The 19,561-nt window shown below is 31.8% G+C and overlaps 1 protein-coding gene across 1 annotated transcript in view; it reads right to left on the bottom strand.

Moving 5' to 3' along the window:
• Window positions 1–12,458, bottom strand: part of LOC106457255 (glutamate [NMDA] receptor subunit 1-like) — a gene marked incomplete at its 3' end in the record, with an annotated part of 66,701 nt that extends 54,243 nt beyond the window's left edge. The window contains exons 1-3 of the mRNA XM_022383102.1: window positions 12,440–12,458; window positions 11,054–11,486; window positions 4,864–4,992 (exon numbers count right to left, since the gene is read on the bottom strand). Coding sequence (XP_022238810.1) covers window positions 4,864–4,992; window positions 11,054–11,404 — 480 coding nt within the window. The remainder of the gene's footprint in view (window positions 1–4,863; window positions 4,993–11,053; window positions 11,487–12,439) is intronic.
• Window positions 12,459–19,561: the final 7,103 nt, after the last annotated feature.

The following is a 19,561-nucleotide window of genomic DNA, read 5'->3' as shown; positions in this document are numbered from 1 at the left end:
GTAAGAATCAACAATATATGTGTGTACGTAATTGCTTGTGTATTGTTAAGTAAAACTGAAATTTCTAGAAAGCATCCACACGCCCATAAATATAACCAACGCGCCGCGCCAAAAGAGAGTATTTATTATTAGTTTGCTAGAAAGTTTGGAAGCTATAACTGTGATTGTTATAACGCTCGTCAATCGGAAAACTTCAGATATTTGACCAGGAACTTTTACAAAGTTCGAACATTATAAATCATTTAACTTCAGTGGATTCATATCGGACTTTTGTACCTTTACGAATATTCTATATAACTTCAGCGGTAAAAGAAACTCGACCTGTAATCGGCGTGTGTAGCTGATAAATAAAGAAGGACAAAGCTAGCTAGCTCCCTGTTAAGTGAATTATACATACGTCAACTCGTAATCAACTTTCTCATCGTGAACCCTCGATCGGATATCGAAGAAGTTTCAGACTAGAAAAAAGACTTTATATTGCTTGTAAGTTTGTGAAACTTTTGTTTATAAATCTTTGTTTGTAATAACTATTTATAATAACTGTTATTGTAAATTGTACTGTTGTGTGTATATTAAAATATTTTTGTGTAAAAAAGGAAACTCTGTGTATCAATATTCTTGGCATATATCATAAACTGACTATATATTGGCTTTTACTTAACTGCTAAATCCAAAGTACAATTTAATTACTAAATCTAAATTACAAGTTAACTCAATTTCAGACTATTTGAAATTCTAATACATAACACTAATAAATTCTGAAAATGTTGTCATGAATTTTGAAAGTAAAGCTTTAATAGTTTCTACCCAGCTAATCAGTAATAGACTATTTCAAAAACGTTCAACAGGATAAAATTTTAAAGAAGGTATCTATAGTTTGTTCAGTATGTTTCTTCTATATGTCCCATCTGGAATACGAGTCAAGATTCTCCCGAACTCAGATCGAACACGGAACTGCCATCTGTGATCGGACCAAAAAACGAATAAATTCCTATGTAAAGGCGACTTCATTTTAGGGAATTTTAAACAGAACACAGGTTGATTTCTATGTACTTATCTCCGAACTGTGATTATACTTGATTTTTAGGTTTCTAAATAACATTCTGATGTTTCTAATATTTTAAACTGTATTAGGTTTTTAGCCATTTAACAGTTCCATGATTAAAACGTGTTTATATGTAAAATACACGTGTTTCACATTTCCAGTACACATTATATTAGCAAACACGTTAGCAAAGCACACTCTGAAAAGGATGGATTTTACATTGAAATTCTATTTACAAGGAGTGCATCAACCTTTAGCAATAATCTGTCGCATATATTTTCCACCAGCCATTCCTAAAGACCTAGTGAAGCAGACTGCCTCTCCCCATACTATATAACTAATGGGTCTTTGCCCTTTCTGTCCCCCAAGCATCTTTCAAAAATGCAGTTCAGTCGGATTCAGATCGTGATGGGCACAAAGTGAGGTAAGGCATGGCGAATTATGATAGTCTTCCATCAGTATAAACAAAACAGAACCACAACATGACACTTCATCTACAGTCATATCCAAAGCGTTTTCCGTGTTCTCATCAAACCTATCAACACAGACAATGAGTCTCATTACTCAAGTGTTACTTTCATCGTTCGTTATCGGAATCTCGTACATTCACAGCTGTTATATGTTTGTGAACTGCAGTCCGTCCATGTAATCTGTGTTTGTTTGTTTGTAATTAAGCCCAAAGCTACACAATGGGCTATCTGTGCGCTGCCCACCACGGGTATCGAAACCCGGATTATAGCGTTCTAAGTCTGCAGACATACCTCTGTGTCACTGGGGGCCCATGTAATCTATCAACATAAAACTCTTTATGAACAGTGGATGAGCTGCCATGTAGTTACGAACTATTATTAAAATTCTGGACGATGGAGTTTATGCCAGAAAAGCAGTTTAAATTCACATCACAACTCTTATTAAGGTTTCTTTTGCACATTAGCACGCCCGTTTCCTTCAGCATATTATTCACAGTTGATATGGATGTGAGTAATCAGATAAAATGTCTCCGACACTAATTTTCATAATAATAACAATTCCTCTCTTAAGATTAGTGTGAACCTAATAGTTAGCATGTCCGAGATGTTAATCTGAAGATTCATGGTTCGCGTCTGTTGTTGCAAACATGCACTCCGTACCTTGGGGCTGGGGATTCGCTATAAGAGTGACAATCAAATCCCATTATTCCGTCAGACAAAAGTAGCCCAAGAGTTGGCGGTTGGCGCTGTTGACTAGTATATCAGTTCAAAATTAGGGACGACTAGGCGCAGTTAGCCCTTTATTTTAGTTTGTGCTAAAATTCTAGAACAAGCAAACATTGAAGGTTCGTGAACTCTTACTTTTTCTAGTGAAATCTCGATTCTAACTGCTCACTTAAAAAAAAAAAACACTGAATAACATTGAGGATTTCATATGCAAATTGAGTGGTGATGATCCAATAACTATCACCATATATTTACATACACCATATATTACCTGTACTACTATGCTAATGTTTTTCGGTTTGACCGAACTGATGATCATACAAATATTCTTTCCTCAGCGGTAAGTCTAAAGGTTTATAACGCTAAAAACCGGGTTTTGATACCCGTAGTGGGAACAGCTTTATGTAGCTTTGTGCTTAACAACAAACTCTTAAAGTATTTTAACAACGTCTTATATTATTTATTACAGATAAATGTCTTAGCTTTCTCGAAGTGAAAAGTTGTGTTATGTAAAGTGTTTGTTATAGTACATTAGTTGCTGATACGTGAAAGAAACACGCAAGAAAAAATACATCACGTTAATAAAACCCGATAACATGCACGCTTTCCGAAGGTACCGTGTAGTTAACTGGTGAAACATAAAAAACAATAAAGGTAACAATAGGAATAGTTATGAGAAATGACCCCCCAGTGGCAAAGCAGTAGGTCTGTGGACTTACACCCCTAGAAACGGGTTTCGATACCCGTGGTGGGCAGAGCACAGATAGCCCTTTGCGTAGCTTTGTGCTTAACTACAAACAAACAAAATTGTGATAAAAATTACACTCTGGAATTTTTCTTTTTTTTTTACATTTCTCCCATTTAGTCCATTACGGACCTATATCACAAAAGTATTACAGATCTTTCTTTTGTGTGCCACAAAGTAACTGTTTAAGAGCCATAATTCAATATCAGAACACGTCAGCTGAGCTGGTTTATAATAGCAGCTAAACGTCTGTTCGAAATGTTATCCATATTCAGTGCGAAAAATATTATGTACAGTAAAGAAACTCGAAATAAGTGGAGAAGCAGCAACAATAATATACTTAATACTTGTGATTTACTTTCTGAATTTATCTTATTGTTCAATTTAACAAATGTAAAAAAAAACATTTTAAATATCATTTAGATACTTTTTGTCTTAAGACTACATTGGTACACCTTTCAACTTATTGTAGAACTAGCAAAGAGAATTTGAGCACTTTGTGAGATAAGTGTTAATTTCATGTCCAGTGCTAAATGAAAAATTGAAACAAAACTCTGAAAAGAAATAATAATTAGTGTTAACTTAACAAAATAAAGAGAGTCGTTTAGAGGTTATACAAACGCTTGCAAGGTACCTACCGTTTTCCTGTTAATGTGATGGTTACTCTAAAACGGAAGTCACGTGATAGAAAAGCATTTGTCCTGCATATAAAAGCAAACGAGGTTGGTAAAATACCTTTAAAATTCGATCGATGACTGGAGAGGCACATGATCACTCTTTTCGAAAAGAAATGTTGTTAAACGACACAACATTTTGAAGAAGCTAGTTACCAATATTCACCAAGGAGGCATAGAAACTCGCTTTGCAGAGCTATTAATATAACAACAGTCTCCAATATCATACCACAAGCTAATAAGGACAAACTCTCATTCGTAAAAGTAAAGTTTACGGTTTCGAAAGAGAATCATCCGACTCAAACATTAACTGAAATAGAGCTTGACCTGTCTCAAGATGCCATTAACAGGTTAACAGATAACAGTTTGAAGCTATCTCTCCGATGCAGCTCCAATGAGTTCTTTTTTCTATTTATATGTGCACTTAGAGAGTCGTAGGCCTATTAACCGATTTAGGGAAGAGCTACACAAGAGGAGAACTAACATGGCTGAAGAGGCCTCTCTCGTGGTTACATCGCTGATAAAGCTACTAAGGAAGCAAAAGAGCATATTCTATAGGAAAATATTATGTTTCTCACAATTTATTGGTAAGTCAAACTTAATCATCATTTTGACAAAGTTTAAATGACTTTCCGTACTTACACTGTACTTAAATATGAATTTATTTTTCATTTCTTTGTATCTATTTTTAAATGAGCATATATCAAATTCGTTCAATTATCGAATACTTAAGTCTTTGGGTTTTTTCAATATTTATGAAAACAGCTGTTTTGTTTTGGCTCATCACAAAGTCTTGAAAATCCGTATTCAAAACGTTCTTTGGAAATATATCATTAAAAAGATATGCGAATCTGCTCTTTCTCACCCCTTTGTAGATCTGTGCATAAGATAATTAGTTAAAAGAGGAATTACTTGTTTTCTTCATTGCAAAAAAGTCACATAATTTTACGTAAAAAAACATTTATTTCATTTCTTTTTCACAACTAAAAAGTTCAGTTTTAGATTACAAGTTTATTTTAAACATTAGATATATATTAAAAACATTTTTTTTATAATTTCAACTGGGTTTCCATTTATAAGAGTAGGATGTTAACCGAAAAATAAACCTAATCTTTCTAAATACAACTATTATAAAATCATGGGCTTAATTTGAATGCGAAGGAGTTTCAGGGGACACGAAATGCATAAAATTTAATAACTTACCTTATCCGACAGAGAACTATCCCTGGAGCTGATTCCAATCACAGGAATGTTGTAAAAACCACATGTGTACGATACAGCGGCTGGAGAAAGCTCTCCAGAGTTAGGATGACTGATGATCACGGCATATACCTAAAATACGCTTACATTTAAACCAACTAGATACTCATATTGATTACACACATTTAAAGGAAAATATAAGTTACATTACAACACGTACTATCGACAGAGATATGAAAGTTGCGGTGCATATATATACATATATATATATAACGAGAGACAGAATACGTTCCTTGCTACTCATTAGGAACAACTTAAAACGGATTAAATGGGTCTTATTTACTACTTTACATCTGAATATACGTTTTCATGTTCTGTCTTAGTCCAACTAGATCATAACAGTTGATAAAAAATTTCTATAAAACTTTTTAGTGGTGATTTAAGTATTTCAATACATTGTTCTACAAGTTGAAGTGTATCACCTACTTGTGGGAGTTGAAACATTCTGGACACAGATATTGTTTATGATAATAAGACATTTAGCTACTCAACTTTGCTGTGTTAATCAAAATGTGAAAGTATCTCTCAGGATTATAATGATGCCAGTTAAGATATAATTTTATTTTTGATGCCCGAAACATATAAATAGAGATATTTCTCATTTTTAATAATTGAAGCATACTAATATAAACATTGTTTTATGATAACTTACTAAAATTGTTGCTTTATTCTCATAAACCCAATAGCTTTCTTAAAATAATGAAATATTAAAGACAGTTTAATTAAATACTATCCTTCTTTTATATAATAACACAAAACACTAAAGTTTTAATTTATTGTTCAGTGGGATACTTAAGAAGCTTAACAGTTATTCCAATTATGTCTAGTTAATATAATCACAATGAAGACTGATGGTACTTTGTTAAAATGCAAATAAAGAATAGTTTTTTTTACAATTTCAAATTAAATTGAATGAGAACATTTTCAGTTACAATTTAGAAAAACTTATATTCTTCCTACTAAATCCTATTATCCTATGACGGTTAAAGAAAATAAGATTACATTATCAATATAACTGATACAATACTTCCTAAAAAATTAATTTGATTTTCAACTTATTGAAGCTACTGAATTTTTTAAACATTTCTTTATTTTGCAAACACTTGGAGGACATACGTGAAAGAGGGTTGTTTTTCATTTTAAAGCAATCGAAATGTTTAACAGAATAGGCATGTTTTAGTTTCTATCATCCATCACACCACGATTCAACGAGTAAGTTTTATGCTGCTAGATCATTCGTTTATTTATTACAGTGAGTGTTGGAACTTTGAAATTCTCACATTATATAGCATTCAGTATTAACAGTAAAACATCTCCAATTCTTAAGTGTTTGGAACTTTCTTATAGATACAAAACATTCAGTAAATACAAAATGAAAACTCATTCAACTAGTTCCGTTCAACTGAATACACAACTTAGCTGGTTTGATCATATTGAAGTAGTCAAAGCACTTGCTTTAGCTAAATTCTTTATATAACGTTAAAATATGTAAAAATCGGTTAAAATGCATTTTGAAAGTAAATCATAGATTTTAAAATTTACCTGGTTTAGATAAGAAATTCTCTCAGAAAAAACAGCAAATGTAATTTAGCAGTTCACATAGTGTTTACAAAGTTGATTGAGATTCACCACGACAGGAGATTTTTCCGAATTCACGTGAGAAACTTGCAAATATGGAAGCAGTAATAAGACTTTAAATAATGATTGAACTGTTCCTTAGTATGACTTAGTTATCCAATTATATCATATTACTATTTAACTAAAGCAAATGATGAGTGATTAGCGGTCTAGGGCAATAGGTTAATCAGACCATCAGTTGGGCTTTAAACTTGATATCAAAAAGCTTAGTTTCACATAAAACTGAAGTAATTTAATCGATCATTGTTGTAAAGACAAAAAAATAACAAAAAAGAAGAAGTCTTCAAAACCGTTAAGTTATTTTCAGCCCACTTGTATCATTTTTCGATATGTACACTCATTCAACAGACTCGAGTCCTTTTCCATAAGCATTGAACGTTATTATTAATTATTCAAGTTTCTAATGTCACATTTATAAATAATTATCATAATCTAGCACGTAAGATTTTCTAACTTAATCATGACGGTGATTAAAACAATATGATTAACTGGTGGTTTGAGGATTGAGGCGTTTTCCTTGTTTCACAGTTGGAATCACGAATAACGACTCCGTAATGTAAATTCTTCGAAAGAACATGACAAAATCATAAGCGAAAAAGATAATGTTCATTCTGTCACGATTATTTACTTGTTTTTGTAATTACAGCTCAGTACTGGACAACGATATTTAAGTGGAGTCCAACAGCTAAATTTTCAAATATAATTTTAACATTCTTATCAAAACATAAAGTAATTACATTAAGCTTAAGGTAATTTGAAGAATTAGAATACGAATATCTTAAAATCTTAACTGTGACAGAAACAAAGGAAACTGTAACTGAATTATTAACATTTAAAAAGAAGTGAAATAATAAAAATTGAAATATTAAATGCTATTAAAATAGATTATTTTTCTAAATTAAAAACGAAACAAGATGAAAATAAAAGATTACATACTCGCAATCATAAATAGAAAATAAAATAATGAAAATTTAAACAAAATATACATAAAAACACTGAAATTAAACTAAACATAGAAATAGAAACAAAAACTTACAATTAGGCCTAAAGCAAACAATAAGAAACATTGAGCCGTTACTTTGCGAAACAATATTGAACTGCTAAAAAACTCTTCGTTCAATTAAAACAAGTTTGCACGTTTTCAAAAACTGTGACACGGATGTATACAAATATTGACGATAGATCTACAAGAAACTGGCATTATACAGAATCCAGTATTGGTATTACAAAACTATTACGATAGTTGGCGTGAACATTATCATCATAAGAATAATCTTGTGATAAAAATTACTCTGACCTTGTTTACTGTACCATAGAATCGTATATGAACAAACTGGGCGAATACGTCTTATCTCTAAATATCACTTGTTTCATTAAACCGTATAGTGATTTTTCATATACTCTTATAAAGATAACATTTTATTGTGCTTGAATGTAGGATATAAGTATATAATCCCTATAAATAGCTGTTAACGGACCACTGTTAAAGTTACCATGTCATTCGTCTTGATAAACTAACCACCAGATTCTTTACTAATAGTGTGTTAATGTTATGTTTTAACATAAAGCTACACAATGAGGTATCTGCACTTTGTCCACTACGTACAATCGAACCCATAATTTAGCTTTGTAACTCCGTAAATGAATAAATGTTCCACTGGAGGACCTTTCTTGATAGAAAATATATTAAATTATCCCTAGTAAAATTATCATTATATTATTTCTGATAAAGTAATTATAAGAAGCATAATACTTAAATTTTCATCAATACGTAAATTTTTATTTAATCAATGAAAGTAGTAATCAACTTTTCATTTTTGTTGTTGTTTGGAATATGCTTAGTAAATCGCAGTTATTTTCTGATCATACAAGAGAAAGGATTATATATCCTGCATAACGACAATGGTTGCGTAATAAATATTATGAACGTGTTTGTTTGTTAAGAGTCATAATCTACATTTTGTGGAAGATATAATTTAATAGTGTGGTCAGGCGTAATATTTCCAAATAGAAAAAAATCACTTTTATAAATTGCAAGGAATACAAGCTTTAATATTACCTACGGTCAATAACTCTAAAGGAAATATTATAAGGATCCTCCGCTTTCAGTGCAAAATAATCAACTCTGGCTCAACTCTGGGCGGAAAAGAAATCACTTGTGCTTTTACACGCCTTCTGTTTCATTCGTTTGTGAAGACGTATAAAATGATGAGGGACAACAGACTGTTCTTGGTAATATATTAACTTTCCTGTTATTATTTAAGTACATTAGCAAATAGATATAACTAAACATTTTTTCATGAAAGTCCAGTCATTCCACGAAAGTTGCAACAATAAAAACAAAAAAAGAAAACCTGCTAATTTCAATTTGTTTTTTTACAGATTATTACTGTTTATTTGGAATGTTAAAATTGAGAACAGAGCTGGTTTTATACTTCCTAAAATGTTGGAAAAGTCCTTTGAAATTTATTTTCTCATGAAGACTAAAAACAGTCGCTGTTGACTGAAAAATAAAATATCTGATTGTATGCAGCCAACAATCAGCTCATGTCTCAATAAGTGCTAATAATTTCTCAAAATGTTTAATGCTAAAAAAAAAATTCATTCACCTTTCAGGCTTGTGAAATTTCTAAATTGGTAAGTGGAATAACTATGCGGTTTTGTCAGTAAGTTTGTCAGACAGAGTAAATTGATGAATCCTCCACACTGTTAAGTTGAGATTACACTCGCCTAGCATTAGAGTGAACTGTAAATCAAAACTTTTATTCTGTGTTTTCACAGTATATCAGGTTTTCTTGCTTTCAGACTATTGTCAGCTATCTTACAGACTGAACCTTACATGAGTTAATATTTCAGAATATTAATTCTTCTTCATACTTTTATGCTACTTCACTTTATAAAGTAGGTTATTTTATCCTTTTTGTTTGTAAGTAATTATAAAATAAACTTGATTTTGATGTTTTTATAATTAAGTTAACATCAAATTTATAACTAATTTAAAACAGTTTTTATAATAACTTATTCGTTTACAGAATAATTAGCGTTAAAACATAGTTTAAAGCTTTTGAAACTTGTCACTGTAAGTATTGTTATTAATCTAATTACATATTTGTCTACAGAACAATAAACAATTAGCTTAAAGCTTTTGAAACTTCTCACTGTAAGTATTGTTATTAATCTAATTACACATTTGTCTACAGAACAATAAACAATTAGCGTTGAAGCATACTGTTAAAGCTTTTGAAACTTGTCGTAATAAGTGTTTTACTTGTTTAGTTATTTATTTTTGAATCTTGTCGCCAGAAGTGTGTTGGTCTACAGAAAAATATACGTTTAGAGTTACGGAGTATTGTTGCCATAAGTGCGTTGATTTTTCTATGAAAAATAAACAATTAGTGTTGAAGCACACTTTTAGAGCTACAGAGTCTTGTTGCCCTAAGTCGTTATTTGTTTAACATTTTCGATGCCGTATGTATGTATACCAAAACGTTGTCCTCTTCGGTCATTAGACGTTATGTTTGAGCCTGATGTTTAGGACTTTAGTTTACTGGAGTGTTGTTTACAGTTGACAAAACATTCACTTTTTATGTTTACAACTAATTCAAGTTTATAGCACAGTAGATAACATAAATTATTTGTGACCACGTCTGTATGACGTAAGGAGTTTTAAGGTTAATACTTATTATTATTGTGCAATAAAGCAAATTTTGATTGAGGAAGACCAGTAATCTCTCTGAAAAAATGTGCATTAAATTGAAAGATTAACACATCAGTAACTTAACAATAGGCAAACCGCTGCGTTAAAGCAGTTTCTTTAAAGTTCTCTCAAGAACAACAACAAAAAACTAGGTAGTTAAATGCAGAAAATTTAATATAAGCAAAAAACATTTTCACTGTTTTTGCACAAAAAAAACGAATTTAGATTTAATAAAATTTAAAACCAGGTGTTGCATATCTGTGAGATGAACAGGTTGGGCTAATAACTTAATGTGTCTGTCAACTCAAACCCATCTTAAGTTTACTGTAATATGATTATTATTCTTTGTACTTACTTAGAAGTTGTTTGTGTAAAAGATTTATTGAAGAAAATAAAGTTTATAATATTGTCCTCGATCACATGGGGCCTATTATTGTAAATTATGTTGAAACGAAATTTGTTAAATGAACCATACAATAAAAACATAGACAAATTGATCCTCGATCCAGTTTACAAAATAACTGCCAGTTGTTTCAATTTTCTGAAGGTAATTTTGCTTTGTGTGCTTAGCACCTCTGACATGGTATTAATTTTTGTTCTTGTGTATTGTAAGGAAGCTCAGAGAGAAAAACAACAGATCGATATTTCAACCAAGAAACGAAGTATTTCTGATCGTACGACATTATTTACGTTTAATATAACTTATCTAAACGAAGAATAATATAAAAATTGTTAATGTATTCAATTCAATAAAACTAAAAGCTCATACACAAAAATAGTTATGAAATCGTAACTTACCGTGGCATTTATTAAAACTGTACACACTTTTTGGGCTGTACGAATAGGGTTAGGGTTCATAGGTACAGTTTCAGCGTAAAGAGAGTACCCTGGCGGCAGAATATGTTCGTTGGAAATGTTTTCGATAACTTGGGTAAAGTAATCAGTGTTATCACCGGGACTAAGAACTGCACCAATTTTGAAAATCTCAGAGTTTTCAAATGCTATAGCAAAGCTACCTACGGAATGATCGTGTTGGTGGGCGGAAAACAAGATACAAAAAATGACAGTTTGAAGCGCCCTCTCTACGACAAATTGGAAAGTTGCTATAATTTTTCTATGAAGAAACCCTGAATGAGCAATACGTGCCATTGTTGAGGCAAACAAAGAGACACAGTCATAAACACTTTTCAGAAGAAGGTCTTCTCAGTGAAACTCTGATCATCATCATCAACTGAAAGACAAGAAATTAATAACAATGATAAATAATATAAATTAACCTCATTTCTAAACAAACTCAAGTGGTCTCATAAACTTACAATTAAACACGCTTAGAGAGTGTCAGATTTTTTAGTGTTAGTTTTCTCGTCAAATTTTATTTTTAAACTTATCTAATGTTATGGTAGAAAAATCACTGAAACAGGAGTGCATGGAAATAATACTAGTCGTTTGAATATTCAAATATATTTTATCTGAAATGTTAATCTGTCAGATTATTATCATTTTTCAAGTTTATGATAAATGTGTAAAATATTTATTTAATCACACATAATTTCCAACAATTAAAACTGGAAGTTCATTTATGAAATTACTATGAATTCTACTGTTTTTAATATTTTTTACTCTGATACACAACACACCTGAAAATATTTACATATAATTGTACAAACGTTTATAAAACTACTGCTAAACTATCGAAGTTTGAATCAGGGAACTGATGCATTTATTAATCCAAATCAATGATGGTATTGCCTACAAACACAAAAACAAACACTTAGAGTAAATACGTAAATGTTTTCACATTGTTCTTGTATAAACTAAGATCAGTAATACGGTCGCTAGAAAAATTCTGAACTTTAAAGGCAATCTAACATTTACTGCTAATATATATGTAATATAACATAACTGTAATACCTATGATAATTTAATTCACATCATTCTTTACCTAACTAATATGGGTTTCGTAAAAAGTTATAATAGCATTTCACCATACCTTGTTAGCCGTACCTCGCTACAAAGAGTTTGTTTATTCGTAGTTAGGCACAAAGCTACACATGCTACGAAGAAACTTTACGTGCAGTACTAGTCTTTTGTGAAACTTCATTTATGAAACACCAAGTTTCACGATGTAGAACACCTTAGTTGTTAAAGAATCGCATAATAATAATAATATTTGTGCAACATTACCTCACAATTAGAGCTGACAAGGCGCTCATCATCCTAAGACTTGTTTTCCCAGAAACGACTGAGGGAAATATTATTTCAGTTAAGACTTGTGTGTTGTAACCCAGCCTGCCTGATGAGCTTTGGTACTGATCGATAGGTTTAGTGGGCAGCGACATACAACTAGGAAGTCGAAATATTATTATACACTCCTCTTACTGGAAACCCGTAATGTTCAGAAAAGAAATCGTGTAATATAGATTATTATTATTGTAACTGTGAAGTCATTTCGCATACGTATTATTATCAAATGGCAAGCTTCACTATTTAATGTTTTTTAAACCATACAACAGGCTAACGTTGCTTGATAATTCTGATAATTACCGTCCTGTAAAGTCTATGGAACGGAATAATGGAACAGAAAATATCCGAAACAAGACCAGAGCACCTGTGCGTTTACTAAATTAAAAAGGCTCAAGTTTCACCTAGTCGTAGGAGAGAAACGAAGATTCGAATCCCACCTACATTTAATTTATTTTATTTTACAAAATCCACAAGACAGAGAAAAGAGAGCTTCATTTCCCTATTAACTGAAATTAATAATGCTTCATTAATTTTAATTTTGTTATTTTAGTTCTGTTTTTTGATCTTTCTTTATAATTATTGTTTTATATGACTAAATCTTTTGTCAACAAGGCAATTCTATTTCTTATGTAACAAACATATATTTTTGTTCGCATCCTCGATGCTTCTCGGAATCACATACTGTTGATATTAATAGTTCTTAATTTCATTATTATTCGTCTCATGCATTGGTTAATGTGTAAAATTAAATATATTTTAACAAGACTAGTCTTCATATTTTTAGCTGTATGTATATATAGCTTTCTCATAATTTCCAAAACATTATTATTATCACGATAATCAGATTGCCAGTGAAAGTAAGATGAAGTTAATAAGAGCCGGATGAGTTTATTTATTGTTCAGCTGCACCTAATTCTCTGACGTCTATCAACTCCTTAATGGTTTCTGCTTCACTCATTTGATATTATTCGAGTGGCTGCTTCTATTACATACAAGACACTATCGGTCCGCTCTTTCTCCGCAGCTAGCATGATGATGACGTCAGGCCATCGCTTCCTTGGCTTGTTAGGTTTTATCATAAACTGATAGGAAAATCTATCTTGTTCGCATCTGTGCTCGTATTTCATTGAAGTATATCGTGCAACGTGTGACATTCATATATGTATATATTTATAGCTTCACTTTTTTAAATGAAATTAATTTTTTATTTTGTGAATATTTTAGTCAATTCTTTATATATTTGCCGTATTTAGAACTTCTTTTACTTAAAGTATTGTGTACTTTGTTTGAAGAGCAAGAAAGGAATGGTAGAAGTTATTTCAATGTTATTTGAGGCAAAATGTGTTTATACTGCTGCCAAAAGGTTTCACAGTTCCGTAAGCTTGGAACAAGAAAATCTAGTGTCTTTGATGATGTTGAATTTATCAGTGTGAGAGCTTTTACGGACGGTATTTAGTTTTATAGCTAGGACTGTTTAAACCTTTAAGATCTGATACTGAGTGCTAGACCTCGTTGGAAGCAGTGTAAAACAAATAAAATGTAGTTACACTGCTATTATTCACTCTTCGTACCAAAAACTCACCTTAGACTATTTTAGAGCAAACAGTTTACGCCGGAAATCCATCTTGGATTACTTCAGAGCAATGTATTTAGACCGAAAACTCATCTTGGATTACTTCAGAGCAATGCGTTTAGACCGGAAACCCACCTTGGATTACTTAAGACCAATGCCTTTAGACCGGAAACCTACTTTTGGCTACTTCAGAGCAATGCTTTTAGAATTGCAATCAGTCTTTTTGCGATGTTTTATCATCCTTGTTACAAAAACAAAAATTCGTGCTTTGACAATTTAGAATTTGATTTCACAAGCTAGATTGTTACCTTAAAGAGGAAATCAGTCCTTTGGTTAAAAGAAAGTTGATAATATTTCGCAGTAATCCAAATTAATTCTTCAATACATTATGAATTAAGCAGTTATTATTCTGCATTTCTTTCATTATTTAACGTATTTCGTAGCAATTCTCTTACAAGATTTTTCTAGTTGTAATCATCTATTGGATTTACTAATACAAATGTTAAATTTAAATACTTTTAATTTCATTATTAATATTAACTTCTGATTAGCAAGCTACCTACTTAAACTGAAATTAAAATCAACCCGGTAATGAGTAAAGCTAATAATGTATATTGTTCTTACTGTATTACTTTTTTGTGGCTATAAGCAACCTAAATGTCATTTCAAACCAACAATATTTTTAGTGTTACGTTTGTGTACGAAAAATAATTAAGGAAAGCATATCTTTATGCTAATTCAAATGTATTCATTCAAACATACTTTAAAAATAAAATATAATACAAAGATAGGAAAGAGACTTTATGGAAATTATGAACATACTGATTTAAAAAAATAACCGGTGCTTGTTTTACTGGCCTTCATAAAACTTAATATGTAATGTAATTCTTTGTAAACACTTTTACACTTTTACTGTTCAATTTCTTTGAAACCGGAACAACATTCATTACTTTTAATGTGTCTGCTTATGTTGCAGCAGTCGACAGAAATGATTCATTATTCGCACAGTGTTTCAAATAACTAAAGAATCGTTAGTTTTATAGAACGGTGATATGTTGGCCAGTTCAATCGCTTGATAGTTTCTTTTTTAGCTAAGCACGGTGAAGGTGTACGTTTTCCTTCACCAGAATACAGTGCTGACCAACTGTACCTCCTGCATATGGCAACACTAGTGGTTGTATGATTGCATTCCTATATTGTATGGCATTCATAGTGCCATGTTTCAGCTTTTAAAGGTCATTGTGGCTACCCATACTTATTCCTGCCCAAATCAGTATGCTCTTTGGTTTGCTTTTCTATGGTGAAATTGGAGTTGGATCTGGTCCTGAGTAATCTCCAGATGTGTAAATAGCTCGGATCTGACTGCAAAGTGAAGCGCGATTCACCGTGAACAATACATTTATACTTGTTTTCTTGACACCACTGAAGATAGGCTGTTTTGTGACGATAAGTAAGAATATCCACATCATTGTCTGGCCGTTTACAGGTTCATTTGTCATCAACTTGCTGTTTTGAACTATTGCTTCAGTTGGAAAGGTCTGTTGCTTCGAGCACATGGATCAAATAACGGTCATTTTGTCGTTTCGTGGACCATATCCATACTACTGGTCAACGATACTGATGAGAAGAAAGCGAGACCACTGTGTGTGAAAATTGTAGCCGGTCTGCAGTGACTTGCTGCGTGTGCCTAGCTTCTAGTCACTCTATAGTCCCCAATGTCATGGAAACGTCTTCGTTGGGATCCTAGTATGTTTCGCTGTTAATAACGGTCTCTTAACACATCAGCTGTAGTTCAAACCGTTAATTGATAATACACTGTGCTTCCTCCACTTTTCTACACAAAAGTACTGAAATACACATATAAGATCAAATCACACTTGTTTTGACAACAATAAGCTCAGGGATTCCGGTGAAAGTGTTTAATAACAGTCATTAGAGTAGTGAAAACTTTGATTATTCCTTAATTATTTGACCAGTGCACGTACAAGTTTAATTAAACGTAGAACTATATACGTAAAAAATAAATGTAAAGAAATAGAACAGAGAAGAAGGTTAGTAATATTATGTTACAGTACACATTGTAAATATTTCTAAAATTATCAACATTCGATAATGAATGACGTTTAATGGCATATTTATATATCAAACCGACCTATTTCTACCGTACTTTCTAGAATACAGATATTTTGAATATTCTTAGATAAAAGTGTAAAGCTATAACAACCATGAAAAGATTTAATTCGTATATAATTCTAAATTTATGTTAATTGTGTTTTGGGGTATAGTACATAAACAGTGCCCTTACAGGAACAGTTAAACAGTGTTCATATCCACAAAGGTTCTGAATAGTTCAGTCCATGATATCTAACTGAGAAGATATTTGTTTGTTTAAGTGCATGTCGTTAAGTGCATGGCATTTATTCTTGAGTGTTCTCTATCGGCTTCCACTTACAAAAAGAGCAAAAGATACTACGTAATTGAAGAATACAAATCAGTGATACCTTTACCTGAATAAAAAGATTTTTGTTTGAATACAATTTTTTACCCTGGTATATAAAAAACGTAAATTTAAAAAATAATTCAATGTAAAGTCCAGTTACTTATACACCATCAAAAAAATATGGTGTCCCAAGAGTAAAAAATTATTTTTCATTGTGTTTATGCAACTTAGAACAGACAGGTGGCTTAACACATCTTGGAAGTAATCTACATACACACTGAACTAAGACATTAACCTTTAGCTGTGTTACAGAGCAAACAGGGTGTGGAGCGAACTATACAAGAACATCAACAACCTACAATACCGAAAAGCCCGATCGTTTCCAGTAAAATCTTCAGTTTTATATCTTCTTTTATGGAGCTCAAGGGACTGAAACTAGTGATCCACGTGAAGGTGTCGTGAAGTCAGATCAGAGAATAGAGAAATGCATTAGAAGCTACTGTCAATCCCTAAACAAATAACCTAAGACGCGGCGGTGCTATTAAAGCCTTGTCTTGAATGTCACGTGAGCGGGTATGTGTTTCCTGTCACCCTTGCCCATACGAAATAATGAGCACTTACATAACGCTACCTTTACCAGTGTCTAGTATGTGTAACGGAAATTTCGAAGATAAAGGCACGCAAAGTGCAGAAAGTACTCTTGACAGTTAAACCCTTAGGAAGACAGTACTTTTTTTCATCTTTCCACTAGCATAGAAATTACAGTCTAAACAATATCTATATCCTTATGAAAGTGAGTTTCGTGTATTGTTTTATACTCTCAGGATGTTTACGACAGGAAAAATTAGTCATTTATGAGCAATAATACCTGAATACTAACAAGGTATAGCTAAGAGAAAGCTCGACTGATATGTATAAATGGCCAGTTACATGTAAAATTTATTGATTTATCTTTTGTTATTAAATTGCTAAAGACAATCTACTATATTTGCAAGTAATATCTTCAAAATATAACAGTCAAGTTGAAATAGTTGATTCATAAAACAAGGTGTTCTTGTGTGTGTGACGGATTTATTATTATATATTTATTTTAAAATCGATGTTTGCTTAAATTAAATTTATACTTAGAAATATACATAACTGTCAAATATGTATTGCGAAACTCCCGCCAATTCTCTAAAGTTGTAGAAAATTCTCGAGTGTAAGAATCAACAATATATGTGTATACGTAAACGCTAGTGTAAAACTGAAATTTCGAGAAACTGTTCACACACTTATAAATATAACCAACGCAACGCGCCAAAAAAGCAGCATGTATTATTGGATTGCTGTAATTGGTGGGCCATAAACTTCGTAAGCTATAATTGTGATTAACGCTTATTAATCGTGAACTTCAGATATATTGACCAGAAACGTTTACAAATTTCGAACATTACAAATCATTCAACTTCAGTTGATTCACATCGAACATTAGTACTTTTACGAAAACATTACCTAACGTCACCGGTAGGAAATTTCGGCGTGTGATCAGTGAATTTCACAGAGCTATCTAGCTACCAGTTAAGAAAATTGTACCTACGTCAACTCAAAATTAACTCGCTAATCCTGAATAAGATATTAAGGAAGTTCCAGACTAGAAAGAAGAATTTGTATTGCTTGTAAGTTTCTGGAACTTTTGTATATAGATCATTGTTTGTAGTAGCTGTTTATAATAACTGATATTGTAAATTGTATTATTGTTTGTATATTAAAACATACTTGTATAAAACAAAGAAAACTGTGTATATCAATCCTATTGGCAAATATCATAAATTGGATACATATCGGCATTTACTTAACTACTAAATCTTAATTACAATTTAACTCAGATTTAGGCTATTTGAAATTGTAATATGTAACATAATAAATTAGGAGCTCATCTGGGATCTGAATCAGAGACAAAATTTGATCTAAATTAAAATTTATATCATAATTCAATTTATATCTATCAGTGGCAACAAGATTTGATCATGTCTGATTATCAAGATTTTCTTGAATCACCCTCCCTCGAAAAACTAGAAAGATATAACAAAACTGAATTGCTCGAAATTGCCAACATTTTAGAACTAGAAGTTAAAAGATCAATGAGAAAAAATAACCAAAAAGTGTATTATTGAAATACTAATCGATGATGATTTGTTGTCTGAAGAAGCATTAGAAGAATATTCTAGTGTCCCACTAGTCAATCAGGGTTGAGTGATAAAGATAAGTTAGAGATCCAGCTAAAACTCAAACAACTCGAGCTTGAACGAGCTCGTATTGAAGCCAAGAAAGAGAAAGAACAAGCTCGTATCGAAACCGAGAAAGAGAAAGAGCAAGCTTGTATCGAAGCCGACAAAGAACAAGCAGGTTAAAAGAGAAAATAAACGTCTCGAGGCCGAAAAAGCTCACATTGAAGCCGAAAAAGAAATTAGGCAAAATGATAACTTTCAACTTAATCGATATGTTAAAATACCACCATTTAATGAAAATGAAGTTGATAAATATTTCCAATATTTTGAGAAGGTTGCCCAAACCATGGAATGGCCCACCAAAAAATTATCATTATTATTACAAAGTCTTTTAACTGGTAAAACACCAGAAGCTTATGCGCTCTTTTTCTAGAAGATTGTACGAATTATGATTAGGTTAAAGCAGTTATTCTCAAAGCAGACAAGTTAGTACCAAAGGTTTATCGCCAAAAGTTTAGAGGTTATCGCAAACAAGATAATCGAACTTATATGGAATTATCCAACGAAAAAAGGGTTTATTTTGATCAATGGTACAATTCTATGCATATTGGCAACCGTTTCGACAAACTAAGACAATTATGTCTAATTGAGGAATTTAAGTGTTGTGCACGTAACGATCTCTAAACTTACTTGGATGAAAAGAAAGTTGAAACACTACAGGAAACAGCCGCTCTTTCTGATGATTACACTTTAATACATAAAATCACTTTTCATGAAAAGAAATTCCTACCATCTCAACAAAAACCTGTATCTGTTCAATTCATTAAAGTTGAGGATCC

Source organism: Limulus polyphemus, unplaced genomic scaffold, assembly GCF_000517525.1.
Source record: "Limulus polyphemus unplaced genomic scaffold, Limulus_polyphemus-2.1.2 Scaffold308, whole genome shotgun sequence".
NCBI lineage: Eukaryota > Metazoa > Arthropoda > Merostomata > Xiphosura > Limulidae > Limulus > Limulus polyphemus.
This window is presented reverse-complemented; position numbering and strand designations above follow the sequence as displayed.